This window comes from Leuresthes tenuis, unplaced genomic scaffold (genome assembly GCF_036924035.1).
Source record: "Leuresthes tenuis unplaced genomic scaffold, fLeuTen1.0.hap1 SCAF_18, whole genome shotgun sequence".
NCBI lineage: Eukaryota > Metazoa > Chordata > Actinopteri > Atheriniformes > Atherinopsidae > Leuresthes > Leuresthes tenuis.
In genome coordinates, this window is record NW_027325372.1 from 22,297,774 (window position 1) to 22,318,833 (window position 21,060).

The 21,060-nt window shown below is 44.9% G+C and overlaps 2 protein-coding genes across 4 annotated transcripts in view; one reads left to right on the forward strand and one right to left on the reverse strand.

The window, feature by feature from the left end:
- Positions 1-9,176, forward strand: part of tmem222b (transmembrane protein 222b) — a 78,561-nt gene extending 69,385 nt beyond the window's left edge. Inside the window, exon 7 of the transcript XR_011908359.1 lies at positions 9,161-9,176. The gene's annotated coding sequence lies outside the window, so the exon portion shown is untranslated. The remainder of the gene's footprint in view (positions 1-9,160) is intronic.
- arid1ab (AT-rich interactive domain 1Ab) overlaps positions 1-21,060 on the reverse strand; it is a 47,663-nt gene that overhangs the window by 19,020 nt on the left and 7,583 nt on the right. For all 3 annotated transcript variants that reach the window (XM_072369873.1, XM_072369874.1, XM_072369875.1), the window contains exons 2-4: positions 9,867-10,100; positions 6,539-7,225; positions 6,043-6,150 (exon numbers count right to left, since the gene is read on the reverse strand). In XM_072369873.1, the coding sequence (XP_072225974.1) occupies positions 6,043-6,150; positions 6,539-7,225; positions 9,867-10,100 (1,029 nt within the window). The remainder of the gene's footprint in view (positions 1-6,042; positions 6,151-6,538; positions 7,226-9,866; positions 10,101-21,060) is intronic.

Genomic DNA, 21,060 nt, shown 5'->3' on the forward strand with positions numbered 1-21,060 from the left:
TGCCCAGCCCCGAGGTCTGAGGGGTGCTGGGATACGGAGGGGTGAGGAGGGTGGGGTGGCTCCAGACCCCTACAGCCAGTCTGCCTGCTTTCCAGACCAGCAGCGCCCCTCCCCTCACACTGTCTCACACACACAAGCACAGTGTGCATAGAGGGCGCTACTAAAGCAAATGACACCATCAAGTGAATTGACTGAGGAGAGGAGAGAAAACTATAGAATATTGGGGCTTATTTCATAGAGTGCGAGTTAATTTCATTGTGGGGCTCGTTTCATCTGTCCGAGCTCAGCAGCTTTTTCCAGCGGGAGCAGGAGAGCAGAGGACAGACAGTGCTGCAGTCAGCCACAGTCTTTGTGCTGCAAAACTAGCTCAGCCCAGCAGAAATGGAGGCAGAGGGGAGGGGCATGGGAGAGTGTGTGCGTGAGTGTGAGAGCGTGTGAGTGAGCGGAGAGAGCAAAAGGGAGAAGGAGAGTGTTTTCTGTGTGTGTGTGTGTGTGTGTGTGAAAACTCACAAGAGCAAAAAAAAGGGTTTGGGGCTTTTGGACTGAAGCAAATGCAAAAACAACACTCTGTCAGCAGGTTGAATATTTCCAAGTACGTTAATTAAAAATCATATAGAGGGAAAAAGGGGGTGAGACAGAGGGAGAGAAAACAGACAAGCTGAGAGGAGGGAGGGGGGTTGAGGGTGAGCGTGAGGCGCCCTGGAATCTGAATAAGACATGTCCACACAGGAAGCAAAGGGCCCCAGAATAGCAACAGGAAACTGGCCCCGGACTCTGAATACTGTCAGCGTCAGAGCCTCGCAAAACAAGGCTGCTGCGCTGCACGGCGTTATGAAAGCTGATTTAGTGAGAGGAGAGAGAAGGAGGGAAGGAGGAGGAGGAGGAAGCGGGCAGGCAGAGAAAGAGAAAAGGAGAATTTCGACTGAAAGAGGAATGAGAGGAGAAGAGAAATATCTGTATATTAAACACTGAAAGAAAAGAGAAATGCAGCAAATTGAAAAAAAATTACAGAGTGTAACATACGAAAAGGCATAGAGGGGGTTGGGCTGGGTAGGAGAAAGGAAGAAAAAAAAAAAAGTGGGCTGGCCTTGTCGGGCTGATTGCTCCAGAGCTATGTCGCAAAAACAAGCTTAGCTGCCGCAGGAGAGCAGAGCTGGGCTGGGCTGAGCAGGGAACGGGATTGCAGGCAAGACGGGAAAGGGGTGGGAGGGTGGGGGCTCAAAGTTGATCAGCAAGAATGGAAGATCCCTCTGTTTTACATCAGGAAGCTTGGCACATACCATTAAAAGGTCATTAAGGGGAAAAGGGGGGGATTGTTGTTGCGATGTGGGTGGTCCTTAAGCTTTGCAAATGTACGGGATAAGGCTGGATTCATGTGAGGGTGGGGCCCAGATACATTAAGGTGGGAAAACTAGGAGCATGGGATGATGACTCTCGAGGATGGTTTTCATCAGAATAAAAACACTAAAAAGCAATTTATTCATCCTTTGGTAGACTCCGTCATAAAGGTACAGTCTACATAATTAAACCATTGTAGACGACATAAAGCCTCCACTCATCCTTCAAACTTAAACCCCTTCAGATGAAGCATCTCACTCAGAGAGGCGAGGGGAACCGGAGAAAAAGCAAACTCGGGTGGGAGCGTGTGACCAGCATGTGACCTTCCTCTCGAGTCTGGAGCACTTTCGGGCCCATCAGAAAAGAAGAGCAGTACAAGCAGTGGGCGGTCCCTGAGAGGGATTAGCCCTGCACAGGAGAAAGGGTGTACAAAAGACCTGGGAGAGGGACAAGAGCGAGATCTTTTTTTTTCTTTTTTAAAGTAGGGTGTGAGGGAGTGAAAAAACTTGATGGTGGTCTGGTAGTTCTTCCCCTTTTTCTGTGGCTTGACGGGGAGAGGAAGTGTCACATCCAGGGAGTATAAAAGCCTGATGGTGACTGGCCTGTTTCACGTCTTCTGAAGCCCCGACGGAGGAGGCGGGCTTCTGTATCAGCTCCTGCTAAGCTGGTGTTGCATACCATCCATGACAGATGCGTGGGAATTAGTTTTGATGGGAAAAAAAAGCTCCTGAAGACCGTCTCTTGAAAACACACTAATGGTGGCACTGTAAGCTCCACCTGGAACCACAGGAGACATTAAACAACTCTTTTCACAAGCTGTGTAGTACTCATTGTGAAGAGCCTTCATGAGCAAAATCAGTGGAGTGCCCTTTTAATCAGCAACTATGGTTATTCATTACAGACTAAGTCAATAATGTGAGTCATTTGAGAGAACAAAAATGCCCCCCCCCCCCTCCCCCTCCTCTCCCCTGCGCTTAACGTTTAATTCGTTTCCTTTCCAAGAAGACACAAACGTCTGTAGCTCACAGGAATATTCTGCCAGCACGCGGACCACTACATTGTAAAGTACCTAAATTGCAAAAATGTGAAGCGGTTTCTGTGCGCAGAACAGCTCAGGCTCACAGCGCGGTAAACACTCAACAGTTAAACTGTACGTGCGTGTCCTGGAGCCTGGGTGAAAACAAACCAGGAACCAGTTCAGCCTGCTCAGCTAGTTGGACTACCACTGCCTGTTTTTCTTTTTTCCCTCCCTCCTCCACTTCTTATTCACAGCCCTTCCTCTCCAGCCGACTGTTGCTTTCCTACCTGCGCCTTCCAGCAGGCGCTGAGCCTCTTGTACACCTTTATTCCCACCTCAGCAGCAGTCTAACAGACGCTGGCTTTTTAAGCACCTGGCTCCAACAGACCCATCTGTGCTTGGGATGAGGTGATGTCTGGCTGGCTCTGCGTGAATGCTACTAAAGTAGCTAAATGGCGTTTACCCCTCAGCCGCTGTTGGAACAGGATTCCAACGGGATCTTAGGCAGATTAACAGAAATGTGTCTCTACAAATGACAACTTCTTATGAAACAAACAATTTTCTCCTCAATGTAAAACTCTACCTCGTGTTCTGTTGGATGCATTTAGAAATGATCATTTAACAATTGACTTTCAAACCTTTTTCATTAGTAGAAGTACACGTGACCTCTGAATGAGACTGCATCAAATATGTTAAGCTGTTCAGAAATAGAATAAAAATATATGATACACAAGCTAGGATAGGGCTGTCTTACTAAATATCTGCAAGCGGTCCCCTTATTTCAGTGTCAACACCAACACACTTTGAACCCAAATCTGAGTAATATACTTTCTATTTTTTCCTTAAAAACTAAATTTTATGTACTTTTGCCAGGAACTGTCAGATCCAAATATCTAACAAAAAAACAGACAAAATGGCAGCCATAACAAACAAAGGTGTGGAAATTAAGGTGCAACAGCCCTTTGATTTTCAACTGATTTCATGTCTTTGTTCAGTGAGTCGTCTTCTTTCACCCAAGATCTGAGTGGCTGCACTGGAAGGCTGAAGGACGAAGTCCACGGAACTGTCTCAGATGGCCTTCCCCATTCCAACAAGGGAAACGTTTTTCTTATATGCTTCAAATGCTTAAAGACTGCTACACACGGATTTCCAGCTGTCCAAGATAATAAAAAATAAATAAATAATCCTAACCAAAGAACCGGAATGAAGTGAGGCACGATGTGTTGATCTCTGGCATCTCTGAGTCTGAGCAGTGCAGCCGAGCAAACTAAACTGTGGAAGCAGGAGCCCTGTCTATGTGAAACGTTTTCCTACTTCTACCAGGACCACATCAGGTAGGACGTGGCATGGAAAATAGCAAAGGAACTGAAGGTGATTAACAAACTGGAAAACACATGAACACACCTCACAGTAAACTTTTTAAGTCTGTCAGCTCATAAAACATTTCCATTCATTCTCTAGAAATCACTATATTATCACGATTAGCTGTAGTTAAAACAGTTGTGTTCAGAAGCAGCGCTGCTAATGGGACAACTGGTTCTGAGTGGTTTTCCTCTCAGAATGTGGAGGCAGTGTTAGCCTTACCTTCCTCTGTTTGAATGTGAATGAATGCTAACCTGCTCAACAGTCTCAGGAGCTTTTTCGTTGTTCTTCTAACTCTTCTCTTTTATGTATTTGCACCGCACAGACTGAGGTTTACAAAACTCAGTTTGTAGGGTCATTTTTCACCTTCGATCTGTGCAGACACAACCAGAGAAAAAGCTCTTGAAGGCGTGTTGTCCTTAGAGAAACCCTTTAGTCCCCATTACCATCAATAGTTCCAAGAACTGTTTGGTATAAAAGAGCCTTTTGATACCCTGTACTAGGGACAGTTGGTACCACGAAAAGTCAGGGGGTCTTACACAGACCCCTCTCTACAGCCAATTCAGAATATAATCCCAGACATCAGGTGAACAGGGTTAGAATTAAATCCGTGAAAAAAAAAAAAAAAGTTTAAGAAACATTTTCTGCTTTTTTTATTCACAACTTCGTCTGTGCTCATAATAATAGCTTCAAATTCCAAGTACAACACAAATCGCTGATGCACATCAACTCAAAACACGTACAAGAACCACTTCCGCAGGCTTTATGGTTTAATCTGCACACAGTGTAATGTGCAGTCTGCAGGGAGGGATATCAGAGGAGGAGCAGCAGGAGAAAGGGGATTGGTGTATGTCTACCTTAGCCAGATTAATGGCTCTCTCAGCCAATCACACAGCACCAGTAGGGAATCCCCGTGAAGTTGGAAGGGGAAAAAAAAAATAAATAAAAATAGCCCTTGCCTGGCCTGCTCGGCCAATGGCTGAGCCCAAAGAGAGATGTATAAATAAATAAGAGAAATAAATAAAAGAGGAGGGAAACACATCCTGAGGGCATCCCTTACTGGCATAGACAGCTCTACTTCTCATCTCTCCCTCCCTTTGAGAATGTCCCACTCCAACCAATCACTCACACTATTTGAAGTTATTTGCTTGCACTCCCTCAATCCCACCCCACCCCCCCTCCCCCCTTCGCACCAACCACCACCACCTCCCCTTGCCGCCGATTCTGCTCTCTCACTTTCATTCTGTCTCATTAATGATCTAATTTCTCACTCTCCTTCCCTGAGGCCCAGAATGAGGTTAGCTCCGCAGTCTGACCTATAAACACCGCCATGGAAACTGCAACGTGTTACAGCGAGACACCTCTTTAACAGGGAGAATGGAGTTGGGGGGCGTGGTAGGATGTGTTGTTCGTTCTCTCACCTTTATCTAAGTCACCCACCGAGGACTATCAGATGACACTTCACCTTCAACAATCCTTTTCCTGGCAGAAATATATTCCACTCTCTCGTGGCAGCAGCAAAGCACATGCAGCTGCAGAGTTTTACGTGTTGCCTCATTAATATCGAAATATTGGTGGAAAAACAACATCTACATGCCATGTGGTAAAAAAAATTAAATATCCCTGATGTGATTTAGAAAGCATGTGAACAGAGAAATAAACTAAGGCAGGGATCCACCAGTGAGATAAGACATAAGTACAAGATCACGAGCCTAATATTTGGCGGCTAATCGATTGCACAGCCGACTCCAAAAGCCAACATTAACTTCACATTTCTATGTATTTTCCTAAGTGTGCGCATAGATCAACTCGGACTGCTTTCAACCATGGAGCGACTTCCACTGCATGATAAAGCAAAACAAGGTCCCATTAACTGGACTTCATTTTGAGCTTTCAGGGGAATAAAAATAAATAACCACAGCTATGGACGGGACGTCAAATGTATGACCCGTTTGCCGAAATACAGAGAAGGTCCAACAGCTTAACTGAAGCTTGGTGGATGTTAAGAAAACCCTGGACTAAAATCTATTTCGGGGGAGCCAGTGGCCTAGACCTTGCTATCCACTGGACGATGGCAATACTGGCGGCCTGCTCCGAAGACATAATGGACTGACATGTGGATCTTCATCCCATGATTCCCAGTCCCAGTTTCCCACTGCAGTGCAGCAGTGATCTCTTGGCTGTCCGGCCCGCTTCCCTGCACACCTAACTTTTCTCCCCTCTCACTCCTGAATCGGCTTGGATGTTGAGGAAAGCCTTACCATCAATTTAAAAATAAAGAGGATGAAAACTTTAGATGATAAATGAAGCGAGAGAGGGCTCACCGGCAGACTGGATGGCCGCCCCTGCATGCTATCCTCTTGACCGCTCTTGTTGGGCTGGTTAGAAGGAGGAGCGCTGGACTGGGAGCTAAAGGAATCCTGGGAGAGTTCCTGATTATAAAAACAAGACAGACAGCACGGTGGATCTAAGGCATGTGAAAAAAAATCCCACCCAAGCATAATTAATGGCTTATTTCCTCTGTTGCGATGAACAGCAGTACAGCCACTGATGCATCGTTAGAAATAACAGGGGTCTGGCATAGATGCGCTCTGATGTATGTATCCTGTGTTTGCCAGGTATGGCCCTTGAAAACTCACTGATTACTATTTTTTAAACAAAAAACAAAAACAGCAAAGCTTAACTACCATGAAACGCACAAGTGTTTTGGGTTTTTTTTAAATTCATTCTAAATCCTCTTGTTCTTACTTTCCATCTCATTAGTCACTTAAACTTGAAGCATAATTTCCAGCCAGTCACATTTCAGCTGTGAGCTGTTACCTGTGGAGGAGGTGGGAACCTCTGGTATGGTGACTGCTGCTGCTGCTGCTGCTGCTGCTGTGGTTGTTGTTGCTGCTGTTGCAGGGGGGGCGTCTGAGAGTAGGGTGATGGTTGACCCTGCTGACCATGACCCGGGGGTTGTTGCTGAGCTTGAGGAGGCTGACCTCCTGGCTGCTGCTGCTGTTGTTGTTGTTGCTGTTGTTGTTGTTGTTGCTGCTGTGGTGGTGGTGGGGGTGGCCCTTGCTGCTGCTGCTGCTGCTGCTGTGGGGTTTGCTGCTGTGGTGGCTGCCCAGGTCCAGGGGGTTGTGGGTACCCAGCTTGGCCCTGACTGGCCTGCTGACCTTGGGGACCAGGACCCTGTTGCTGCTGCTGTTGAGGCTGCTGCTGTTGGGGAGGGACATACGGTGGCTGTCCTGGTTGAGACTGTGGGGGCTGACTATATGGAGGCTGGCCTGGAGCAGGGCCGTGGGGCCCTTGGGATGGTTGGTAAGGGGGCCCTGGCTGCCCATGTTGGCCAGGAGGCTGAGAAGGGTGGCCCTGCTGAGGGTAAGGTCCAGAGCTGCCTTGTGGCTGACCGGGGTAGGTAGGTTGCTGCTGGCCGGGGTGCGGTTGTGGGCCATGCTGGCCGTAGTAGCCCTGGTTCTGCTGGCTGTAGCCTCCTGGGCCCTGTTGTCCATAAGCAGACATCTAGACATAAAACAAGAAGATCAGTCAGGGTCTTTATCTTCTTTGCACATTAACAAGGAAATAAAACTGCCGTCTGTGTACCTTAGGGGTGCATTTTCACTATATACCGATCTGTCAAAGCACACGTGGAAAACTCATCCAAGTTTTGGAATTCAGCTGTGTTTTGGTTTAAATTACAGCCATGAAAATAAAAAACTGCTTGCTGACTTCATCTCTCTCAGTCTTTTCATATTCTTCCCATATTCAGCAAAGCTACGCCTTTAAAGACAGCGTTTTTGTTTCATTATGCTCAAGAAACACGGAATGAGAAAGGCGATGACCTTGTGAGGAAGCACGAATATATGGGGGGGGTTCTTAGCTACTCAACAATTCAAAGAAAATACAAGACAGAAATAAAGAATTGCTTCACATTTAAAACAACATCATGTGGCTGTATTGTATCTGTCTGACAAAGGCAGGGCAGCCGTTTTCTTCTCTGCGGGGCACTTATCGAGTTCATGGTCAGACACCAGGCAGGCCAGTATGAGATAATCACACCACACAATGGGCACAAGACCACAGGCAGCGGACGTAGAAGAAAAGGCTTCACTCTACGGGATTCCCTGCATGCATTTCTCTGTTCAGACGCACTTGGCTGACAGAGTTCAAGAAGGGGCTTATTCCTCGCAATGAGTAAGTGTGGCAAAACTGGATGTTTACAGTTTTCAATTGGATGACGCTGTCAGAAGGTGCTGTCCACTGTGCCCGTCAACACAGCTTGAATTTTGCCCATCTCTTGCTTTCAAGCGTGAAAATAAACCTGACAGTGAAAAACTGACTGCTCCCGTTCAATCTGATCCTAGAATAGCTCCCCCCCCTCCCTCTTTCAGGTAAAAGTAATGCTAAAGAATGGTTTGGTTGGAGTTAACATTTAACTTTATTGGTCATCTATGATGTAGTGACAGCTTGGGATACGTTACTTTTTTGCCCACAACTTGATGAAATAAAGACAAAATCAAGGCAAAAATCAAGGCTAAACCAACCTGCGGGATTCCATTGATCGATATCCTGCTGGAATTTGTGAAAAATAAGTCCATCTGCTAATCTTTACATAAGAGCAGTCATGAAAAAAAAGGTCTTAAAATGAGGTAAATACAATCTCACATGACCAATAACACATGACATATTACACCATGTCATGATTTACTGAACAAAAACTAAGACAATGCAAAATGTCCACCCTTCCACAGGATACAGGAGGGTAAGTAGCAGCCAAGTGCTGCTAATCAAAGCACTTCATTAACTGATCATCAGTAAGTGTGAGCACCTCTATAAAAGATGTGTGTTAACACAATGTCAAGGAGGAAAGACAACCGCAAAGATGTTACTGAAGGAACTGTTGCTGCCCATTAATCTGGCAAGAGTTCTAAGGTCATTTACAGATCATTTGGAGTCCATCATTCTGCGGTGAGAAAGATTATTCACAAGTAGAAAACATTCAATTGCTGTCAATGTTCCCAGTGAGCTCACACCAAGGTAAGACCGAGAGACTGCAAAAGAACAAAAACAGCTACATCTCAGAGTCGACGCATTTCAGTTAGCATGTTAAATCTTACGGTTCATGACTGGTGGAATGTTTGCAGGAGAAAGTTACTTGTCTCTAAAGAGGACATGGCAGCACAGCTTAGGTTTACAAAGTCTCATCTGAAAAAGCCACCAGACTTCTGGAACAATGTCCTCTGGACAGACCAGAGCAAAGTGGAGATGTTTGGTCATAATGCACAGCAGCACGTTTGGAGGAAACCAAACACAGCATATCAGCACAAACACCTCATACCAACTGTCAAGCACAGTGGTGGAGGGCTGATGATCTGGGTTTGTTCTGCAGCCACAGGACCTGGGCACCTTGCAGTCATTGAGTCCACCATGAACTCTGGATACCAAAGTATTCTAGAGTCAAATGTGAGGCCATCTGTCTGACAGCTCGGCTGAAACTGGATCATCAACAGGACAATGATCCCAAACACAGCAGCAAATATCAAAGTCCAGACCTCAGTCTGGATGAAATGCTGTGGTGGGACCTTAAGAGAGCTGCTGTCCATAAACCAATGCTGCAGACTTCAATCAGCTGAAGCACCGTTGCAGAGAAGAGTGAGCCAAAATTCCACCACAATGATGTGAGAGACTGATAACGTCATACAGAAAATAAGTGCTTCAAGTTATTGCTGCTAAAAAATCATTCTATAAGCTACTGAATTATGATGTATACTTAGTTTTCCACAAACTGCATCTGCATTTTCATTCAGTTTTTGTAACATGTTCATTTAGTTTTTGTAACATGTTCTTTTTAGGTTGTATTTACAATATCCTGCCTATTAAAGGGCAATCATGCAGTGTTTGGCATTCATTTATACCTCACACAGTGTCACACACATCCTTTTTTTATTTTTACGCAGACATTTAACTTATATCAAGTTATGCAAAAGTTAAACATGATTAGGGATGAGGCCGTTGCTGCTACCAAGAGATCATTCCCTTTCACATGTCCATCTTTTATATACACCATCTACGGATGGAACCAGTTAAGCAGTTACCCCATTCTCTAGTTATTATGCTAACCGTTTGGAAGCTGCAATAGACCTGTAAGGATAGAAATACTGACCTGCTGTCCGTACTGCATGCCGCCTATTGCGCCGGGTGTGCGGCTTTGTATCCCCATCGGGTACCTCTGAGGGCCTGGAGGTCCATAGGCCTGGCCTGGGTAAGAGCTCACTTGCTGGGGTCCAGGTCCTGTGGGAGGTCCTTGCTGCTGCTGCTGCTGCTGCTGTGAGTAGGGATTAGGTCCTCCATATGGCTGGCCACGCATCTTCCCAACCTGGTCCATTGGGCTTGGAGGCTGAAGGACACACCAAGAGAATAAGTAATGTATCAATGAGTCGAAGCAGTGCATGGAGTTTAGAGATAAGTGTCATAATTTATGGCCTTGGGGTTGATGGTTTTAGCCTGCTGCCCATTCTGGACTAGTGTCAAACACCATAACTAGGACCATTAAGATATAATTGACAGCACATTGTTCAGAATCTAGCAGCGACACACAGAAGAGAAAACAATTCAGGTCAAATTCATCAAGAGTAATCCTGGAACCTCATACAGTGGGTATTCTTGAAAAGGAATCACTGCGTGATGAATGCAAATGATGACTCCGCTACTGCATTGTGTCGCGCAAGCATCGTCTCATTAACCAGTCACAGTAAAATCGAACAAATACAGAACAAAAAGCAGAAGAGGGAGGAAAAAAACAGTAGTGGTTTTACTTTCCTACTAGAAAGGGAAAAAAAATTGGCCTCGAATGAATGAATGAGCCCACTACATCCGCCAGGAGCGTTTCCCTGCCCAGGAGATCATTGTGCCAGTGGGTGGATACTGTTACGGCAGAGACGACGGGGAGAGTTTCTATGAAAATAATGTTAAGGAAGTGGAAGTGTCTGCGGTGACTGGAGCTGGGCCCACCCTCAGCTGAACCCAAGTCAGGATGGAGGCCAGGCTGGTGGAAGTGGAGGTGGGGGCTGACCTTGGCCAGATTGAATTTGGAGATCCAAATAAACTGGGCAGCCGATGTTAGCGGGACAGATGGCGCTCTCTGGCTCGAGAACCTTTTGGGGGGGGCTGGAATGAGGTAGCCTCATCTGTAAACAGCTGGAGCCAACATCATAAAGTGTCTGATGCTGTGTGTGTACATACGGGATGAGTTTTTGTGGAATCCCCCTGAACACGACCCTGCTCGAGTGTTTTTAAAACAAATACAAACAGAAATGAGAATTCCGCCGCAGCATTATGAGCTGCAGTTAACTCGACTCATCACATGGATGACAGGACCTGCATGTTCCCATCAAACGCACCACAGCACCGTCTGAAACTATAAGCCGCAATGGGGTCTTTGAAGTAGCAACACCTCCCGGCCTGCTGACCTCGGGCAGCAGACACAAAGCTTTCATTGCTTCCCACGGTTATTAATCTGTGTGTGTGTGCGCGTGTTTTTCCTCCCCCAAAAAGCTCTTTTCCTTGGTTAAGGGAGACAACCACCAGGGCTATTTATAGCCAGCGAGACGGAGAGGGCAGTCTGCCGAAAATGTAACAGGTCCCAGCTGCACTGCTGTTTGAACCTGGGCCAGGCCTTGCTCTTCCTGGGCTTTAATAAAGCAGCAGGCTTTGGCACTCTATGAATGACAGTGCTGCAATAAGAGAGGAGGTCGGGTGAGGGGGGCTCAGCAGGAGGGTCGTGTGTGTTTGTGTGTGTGTTTGAAAATATCTGTGTGTGTGTTGGGAAAGACCGGAGGTGTTGGTGGGGGGGAGGGGGGGCGTGTGAATCAACAAGCTGTCAGTGTGGTCAACCAACATTATCCAAGATAACATATTCCACTCCAGATTTTCCCTCCCGCCTCCCCCAGGCCACACTCTCCTGAGCTCCTCCAGGTTCAGGAGAGTATGTGTGTGTGTGTGTGTTTTTGGATGTGTGTGCAGGAAGGGGGTGTTACTACACTCCCTTGGGTCATTACCGACCGCACCGTGGGGTGGGGGGTGGGAGGGTAACAGGCCCCGGTAGGCAATCTCCTGTGACCTCTAATGCACTTTTAACCCCAGTCTGGAAGGAAAGACATCATAACCCCCCCCCTCCCCCTCCCCTTTGACATCATGCCAAACAATACACTGCTCAGCTGAGAGATGGCAGGTTAATAGTGTTGAGGCCCACGTTGCTTTGTAGCTGGTTTTCAGTTAATTTCAGATCATAGTATGCATCCAATTATGGCAACACGAACACAGCTGGAGCAACTTCTACAGACAGAAAGAAGCAATATCCCGTTACTAATGAGCTACTCAGGCAGTTCGACAGAACCTCTGGTGTCATCTGTTAAGTGTGCCGCTGAGGCCTGAATCGTCTTCCAATCCAACAAGAAAAATGACTCATAATGCCAACAAACTACACAGCAGCTACAAAAAAGGCAAAATCTATTTCTCATTTAGACTAAATCTGCCAGCGCTGACCGGGCCATAAGACAATCAAACTTTTCTTCTCTCACCACTGAGGTCGATATTCTGCTGGCAGTGAGAATATTTCTACACCGGCTTGGCGTACCTGCTCTTCCATTAAAAACCCCGACAGCCTGACTCAACTCGCCTGGAATCAGTTTCCAGAGGCTCGTGGAGAATCGCCGCCGACGCTCATCTCATCTCACTGTTCCCTCGTGCCCGACAGCCGCTACGAGGGTGGGGTCGTTTGAGCAGGTAAACAGGCGCCAATGTGCACTTTTTAAACATTCACTAATATATTTGAAGTACGGTCACTGGTTAGTAGAAAAATTTAAAGAATAATTCCTGAAAATCTGATCAGCTCTCCACATATTCATCAGAGTCGGTAAAAATAGATGATTAAAGAATGAAACAGCAGGACTGACATCATTAAAGATAAAGACTAAAGATGCACTGACTGTCTGTTTCTTAGATGATTTTTGATGGTCTCCAGGGTGAGACCTCTTTACTCTGTGACATTCTTCCTTCAGAGTACAAGAAGATGTTCGGACAAATAATTCATCAATCTGTAATGACGTAGAGACGGAGGAAACTAATAAAGTGTTGGATTAAAGAGCATTTAAACGGTGCTCCTACTCCCAAACTGTTTCAGTTCGGAGCAACAGCGCTGCGAGAGGAAAACTCCTCTGGAGACCTGTTTTAGTCATTTCTGATTTTAATTACAAAAGTATTCATTCATTGACTAGAATTACACTTTAACATGCTCTCTAAATCTCCACCAGGTTACAGGTGCTTCTCTCAGTAAGTGGAAATCTACAAATGAAGCGCTTCAGGTTACTGGACAGACAAGATTCGCAGAAATAAAATCCAAACCCCAAAGAGGAATTACATTACTTCCCTCGATGCGCCACACTACACAACACAAAACAGCCGAACGTCACACCCTGCTCGAGTCCATCTCGCTATATCACTGTTGACAGAACATCTGTGGGTTTTGGGCTAAAAACAAACAAAAAAAAAGTCACAATATCACTGTTGACTTTAAGAAATAACGGTAAAAATAACTGACAGCTGCAGCTACTTTTGGCATCATACAACTGATAAAGGGAAGAAATCAGAGCTGTAACAGCTGGGCTTCTACCTATTCAACAACGTGTACAAACAAGACTGTCAATTATTAGCTGAAGTGCAAGAAGGAATTCCATCTCCAACTGTTTTATTGAATAGTTATTTTAATTCTGTGGTTTTACTGCTGATAAAATATCTATCGACGGTTTGGTGTGCTTGACCATTTGAATGATTATATATATAAAAAAATAAAACTGCATTTCAGCTTAATGAGTATAAAATGTGGTAAAACATAGCTGCAGCCCTGAGAGAGCTGCACTCAATGAAGTGACTGATAAGTATCAGTACAAAGCACAAGGCTAACCACACAACTGAATAAATCAAGTTGGAATTCAGTTAAATGACAACAGGAACACAGGTGTGACGGTTCCCTTAACTAAGAACTACTTAATATCAGAAAATTCCCCATTATGTCGTTATGGCTTCATATGTAAACCCTCAGAAGCCGAATATAAATGTGAGGGACAATAAACATGCTCAGGGGGCCTCGTTTGTTTCTCCTCAACCTCCCTCGATCACGTTAACACATCTGTACGCTGCGGGCTGAGTGATAAACTGCAGCCGGCCTGCTGCTCGGGCCGTCATTGATCTGTTTACCAGAATTTCTCTCGCATTGCTCAAGTCTTTCACATCTGACGCACAATCACACATGCTCCAGGATCCCAGAGAGTGTTGGCTGAGGCCTCCGTCGGTGTGATGCGTGCCTCAGCCACACCAGATAGCGTTTTCTTTATCTTCCATGTAGAGGTCAGGGACTGCTACACAGGGCTTTGTTCCTCTTTTGCTCTGTCATAGAATTAGCAGCTCTGCTCTGTGCAGAGGAAATACCACAACTGAAGCACTGCCGCTGCTGAGCAAACATCTGACTTTACGTTCTGATGTCATACAGTCACAAAAATGCTAAAAGCAAGGGTGATGTGTATTATGCCTCTAAAAAAAACAAAACAAGCAAACATAACATTCCCTCAATTCCAACGCTTATTTTGGGATTTCTGAGTTTGAGTTAAAGCACAGCAACAGACTGGCTTCTGATGCTATCACATGAAAGTGTCTGAAGTTGGACGTGGACACGATAGGGCATGAAGGACATGTGAGTTGAGAGAAAAGGCTCCGAGGGCCATACACAGCAAGTTGTTGGGCACATCTGGACCGATTCAACATGTAGAACCGGTGTCGCGACTGTCAGTGAAGGAACTCAACTCTGATTGGATGTTTGTGCACGTGATAGAAGGCAGCGCTGGCAGCAGAAAGCTAACGGCTAACTTAACACTTCAACTTCTTGTCATTTCTCTACTTTTAGGTTTTAAATACACATTCTTCTGGTTTCCCTCATCTTGTGTAAAGTACGTACCACCTCCCCCTTCAGGACAGGAGTCCAGGTCCTCTTGTGCAGACGAAGATTGTGCAAACCGACCTTTAATTGGAAGTCGAACACACCGCAAAGTAGACCTCTAACTGTTGACTATAACGTAAATTCTATGCCTGTACGAGAAGCCGCAACTTTTCAGTGAAGAATAGAGCAGGGGTCTAACCCTATTCTAACACATAGCATAAATGGCTTTATTCGTGAATGCTTTAATTAAGCATTTAGACTATGCATCAAAAATAACAGTTACTGTCACATTAAAAAACTGCAGCGTTCATTTGCGACCTGACAGCCAATCAGAGTGATCTCTCACTGACAGAACCTTCAATGCAAGTACTCTCAAACGCATCCTTTTCAAACAATGGTTGCAGCTTGTAAAAAAAGAAAAAAAAAGTTGTTAATCCAATGCTGTTCCTCTTTGGTGTTCACACATGCCACACAGAGGTGGATCAGCCCTGCATCACTGTGTGCTCGCACATATAAACCCATCGTCACTGATTATAGTGGCGAGTTAAGCAACACTAAATGGCCCCTACACACACAGCCCATTTAGTCTCCGTAACCACCTTCCTTGTAGGGAGGCGGATCAACTTCAACCCATCCATGCTGCCTCTGTGCTTTGTCTTGCCGACTGTGATATTAGCTAACGGTAGTTACCAAACCTTTTTCTTATAACACCAGATAAAAACTAAAATTAAAAATAAATAAATAAAGGTCAGTGATTTTGAACTCAATTTTCATTTTCATATGCATTCCTACTACATATCTATGAATGATGTTTATTTAAAAATTCTATTTATTTTTGTAATTCAGCTCTAAATCGAATCAAAAATATTTCCAGAATGTGTGTATCCTTACTGCGATGTGTCATAAAGAAACTCATGAGCCTGGAAAGATAGATACGACCACTCACTCTGGTTTTGGCTAATTTTTGTTCAAAAAAGCTCAACAGAACATTTTGACAGGTGAGAGATGGATGAAGGATTCAGGTGGTTAAAAAGCCTGATTAAACAGTACACGCTGCCATTAGTATTTCTTTCCTAAAGACTATCACACAACGATATAGCAGTTGTCTTGTGTTGATGTAGGATTTTAGGAAAGGTCAAAACATTCCTCACATGTTGTTTCCTGCCGGACGTAACATTTCTAGCACACGCTTCCATGCAATATCTATAAAAAAAAAAGCCTGCAGCATCTCAAACCACAACAAAGAACTCTTTCTTTTTGTTTTTGCTCAGTCATCGCATCAATTCTGGGGGAATCTCCTCCCCTCACTTTTTTCTCTCTCTTCCTTGAAAAGAAATAAATAAATAACCATAATTAGCACGTGGCTAATCTGCATAGAGGAAAGCCAGCGCACTCTTGGCAGAAGAGGCTGCGCTGAGAATATTGTGTCATGACTGGGGCTGCCGGTGGATATTGAAACTATTCAAAACTGCGCGTTTGTGTGTGTGACACACATGAAGATAGGGATTTGTAAGGGGTTTGAGGAGGGTGGAGTTGGTTCGGGGATTGGAGGGGTGGGTGGGCAGTGCCTGAGAGCAGACCTTGATTCTACGGGGCTGAGCACAGCAGATGGACCGTGGGGGACAGACGATAAACAACTGCTGCTAATTTAATCCGCCACATGGCCTCGGCTCGGCACACACACTATTGTTCTGCCTTGAAGCCCCTTCGACACACAACAACACACCAGCGCCGACACACGCCGGCTGAGGCCGCGCTCATATGCTGGTGGAGTCACAGACGCACACACATCATGTCAGAAAGGGACACATATCCACTCGTCATCGTCCACGTGAGGTCCGCCAGCGAGATTTGTCTGCTGCAGCAACTCCTTACCTCACATCACCGATGTGTCATTTGCAGTCCCACATTCACAGCGGGGGCTGCCCACTACGACCAATCTTTCACTGTTTAAGCTCTGAACACAAAAGCAAAGGGTTAAAAGCTTGGCTCTGAAACAAGGGACAGTGTTCCTTAAACACTTTCTCTGCTGGCATTTTTCCAGCTGTATGAGTCATGGTAATCTGTGAGTTAAACCAACTGTTGTGGCATTATTTTTGACAACTGATGCTGATGACGTGTGGCATTTATCATTTAGTAATATATAATGTTGATTTCGCTCTCATTTTGAGTCATTCGTGTTTTAATTCTTATGTGTTTGTCAGATGTGTGGATGTGCTTTAACTGTGCTGTTGCTTCTCTCTTGCAAAAGAGATCTTTGATTTCAGTCGTGGGTTAATTTTTTTGTTCTAAAAGTATTCTAACTTCCACCTATAAACGTAGCACCACGGTCCTCTCCACAAACAGTCATATAGTTTCATATTTAACTTTTGTGTCTCTCAAAGTGGAGTAAAGGAACTTTTAGCATTATTATCTCTACACCAAAAAATGTCCAAGTCAGCAGAGACCCAGCAGCAGCGAGGTTTAGATTCAAGACTTCTTGCGAAAAATAACTTTGAAAGAAAAATGACAGTAAGTTTAGTCAACTCGTGTATTTGAAACTCCACATCTGTGAGCCAGAATAAGGAAGCAACCAAGTAGCAAACGGGAGCGCAAGAGGCCATGTTCTCAATTGAATTAAATCAATCTAAATTCCCAGATAATCAACCTGAGGAGCTCCACCTTCCCTCTGACCACTGCGTGACTCCGATTAAAAGCGAAGGCTGGGACTGAACTGTGCCTGCTGCTGCTGCTGCTGCTGCTGGAAAAGACATCCACACCGGGATGAGGCAACAGCACCCTGCTCCCCCAGATGTTCACCCAGCTGTTTCAAAGAATTCTAAAGATGTACAGCAAAGAGGAGCAAGTGAGGATACTGCACACTTTGATTCAGGTTGCTCTTGAAAGGGCATCTTTCTTTTTTGGGGGAAGATTTATTCCCATTGGGCAGATGGTGTATGCATTCCAGGTAGTTCTGCTAAGATTCCTATAGGTTTCATAGCAGAGCATTTGGAATATCTTAAAGACTGGAGGCTTCTTGCTAATTTAGAGCGAAATTTAACAATTGCACGGGGAGAATAAATAAATAAATGAATGAATGAATAAAAATACTCCCAGAGAACTGAGTAACTCCATCCTCTAACAAACACTCAGATTTAGTCCAAAAGTAAAACTTTATCGTTCAGACTCCAAACAGATTAACCTGAGATTAGGAAGGATAAAGCGTTGGGTTATATCAGAAACCAAAGCGTGTACAAAGTCTGAATCTGGATTTGAATATGGAAACCTCCCGTGCTCCAATTTTGGCGTGTACTATAACAGTTAAAACAAATATTTTCCATCGTGCAAAATATGTATCGATACAGCTCTGAATCAGTTCTACCTGGACTTTAAAAAGAAACAATCCCTCCATCGTTACGTGGAAACTGAACTGGTTAGTGCCCATGTGACAGTGTTGACTAGCTGCTTACAGTAGAACAACAACATAGCGGTTGGGTGCTGACCGGTTCACACTCTTGACTGAAAGAAGCGGAGCGCTCTGTGGGAACAAGAAACATCTGCCATCAGGTAGATCAGGACAGCTTGCTGAGACCATCCAGTAAAAACAAAAGGGGGCTTCCTGCGGCCTGGCCTGTCAATGCAGTGTTAAGGCTGGACGCACAACAGAGCGAACATTCACCCTGACTGCCAGCTGTCAACCTGTCAGGACAGAGTTATATTTCCAGGTGACAGCAGCGGACTCCTGGGAGTGAAACAAGGCGACTGGTGTTTGGATGGGAAAGGGCCATGAGCTGGAGCGACATGTAGAAGGCACTTACAGCCAATGTGATGCACACTGGTTGGATTAGGTACTAATGGTCAAACCCAGCCCAAAAACAAATACTGCAGTAAATACCGGAAGCTAATTTGTAAGAGAAAAAGATTCACGTCAAATTTGTCTTTAATCTAAAACTGTAACACCCTAAACTGGTCTTGGAAGACCAAGGTTTAAATCAACAGTAAACTACTATGTTGATATATCTGACATTTGGGAAAACATTATGGGCCTCATGGTTACAGTCACAACTCTGACTCAGACGTAAGACGCAATCACACACAAAAATCATCCAGTCAGGAGAGGAAAATACATATATCACAAGAGTCCAGCGTTAGCATCTACGCATGCTGTTTAAATGAGCCCCTGGAGCATAAGTCATTGTTACGTTCCACACGAGGCAGAGACCATAAAAGCTGAAATCAGGTGTGAACGATACCAACAGCAGCTTATTACTGGGAAAATGGACAACCGCTATTCAGGCCTGGACTATTCCTACCTATAGTCTTTACTGACAGGCCAGTCATACTCGATGTGTCTGTGTTGGCAGGAAACTTTGACTGCCCGCCGACACGTACTCGCTCCTGTTATGGTTTCAGTGGTGACCGAGCTGCAGCAGGCTGGCATCTACACAAAGAGGTGCGCCACTCGTACTCCCACCTTCTGATGATCGCATGCACACACCTCACTCCAGCTTCCTGCTTCCATGACCACATTTAGTATGTCCAAGCAGTAAGAAAAAATAACAAATATGGTTGTGGATTATGAATGTGGACAGGGATTATTTTGTTGATGCATACATCAATGTCATCCGTGCCATTTGCTCTACAGATGTACAGAACACTCCAGAGGAGTACTAAGTGGATATATCTTATTCCATCTTTTTTCTCATCAGTAAAGGCAGCGTGCAGGCGGAGACATCCACAGCTACATGTCAGCAAGCAAATAATGTTTAAGTGAGGGGGCCAATAGTTGAAGCTGGGCTCAGTAAAATTTCTCCTTTTTGTATATTTTCTAACAAATTATAATTCATTCAAAGTTGCAAATTATTCCATAAACATGCTAAGCTGTTGTTTTAGCTCCAACTTAACAGTGAAGGTAACAAATCCCATGATGGATGCTGCATTTTTGTGTCCTACGTTGACATTTATCACAATATTCAAAGACTCTTGCTCTTTATGGTTCAAATATCAAGAATGCGGGACTTTTATCAAACCCATGGACCCCACTGGTTTGATTTTCTTAACTAAAAAACACTTAGACTATAAATACCACATGAGGCAAAACGCAAATAACAACATGCATCTGAGCTTTGTTCCAAAAAAAAAAAAAAAAAGGTGGAAAATCAGCTTCTCGCAAGCTTCTGTTCCTTTGCTGCTTTATACATAAGCCATTGACTTCTCTTCTCTTTGCTCAGATCAAAGGTGAGAGATGTATGAGATCCTGGAGGTAACATCATTCTCCACCTTCCAGTATCAACAACTGCACCCATTTAAAGGTTAACCACTTTATTCCATAAAAACGCGCACGCCATATGCCATGGAAATGAGTCTGGAGTCCCGCACGGGCTCAGGGAAGGATATTACTATGCTAATCTGGAGCATTTTGGAAGGTAAATGTCAAAAGAAATGAATTACTTTTACATTCCTGCATGCCACAATGCAATAGCCCCGGTCTGACATTTGTCTACGAGGAGCTTGTTTTTCCCAGCGTATCAGCGAATGCAACACAGCGAGCACAATTATTCAGATGGAGACATTTTCACTAAGGGGATGCGTATATATTAACTTTTGAATCATTAAAAAGAAGGTGCGAGTATCACTAACTGTTAAGACAGATCACTTGGAAGTGTTAGTTTTCATTTGTTTACCTTCTTAAATAACTGGGAACTCTGACGGAAAATCAAGAGGCCACTGAAAAAAAAAAAAACAACGACAACAAGTCAGGCTTGGAAGCCGTGACGCTATCTTGTGGTTGTCAGTGGGAGGAAAAAAAGGCTGATGTTAGGAGAGAAAGACGGATGGCTGGTGACACGTGGAGTAAGAGCAGGTCAGAGAAGCTCCCGAGGCAGACACACACACACACACACACAAACACACACACACACACACCAACACCGCAAAGTAACTGCCGCACTTTATACACAAATACACACAGCTGTCAGGGGCAGACGAAGATCATTCACAAAACACCCCCCTCCCTCCCCTGGGTATCACTGACACCGTTTCTCCCTCATACGCACACACACACACACACACACCCAGACGCAGAGTTGCCAGGAGGCAGCATGCTGTCCATGTGGCCTGTGGAGAATCATTACTCAGCAGTGAAGACTAAAAAGATGAGCGCGAACTTTCCCTCTGAACGCTCCTCCCTCCTCTCCTCGGAACAAACTCGTACCAAATGACATCCAAACAGCAGCTGGAACTTGTTCTGCTCATATTCCTGGAACTGTGCGACACGTACCGAGCAGGAACAATTCAGAAAATGCTGCCCTGGTTGTCAAAAAAAACAAAAAAAAAAACACTATAAAGCTCTCTGGAGATTGGCTAGAGGACATAGTGACACATGATG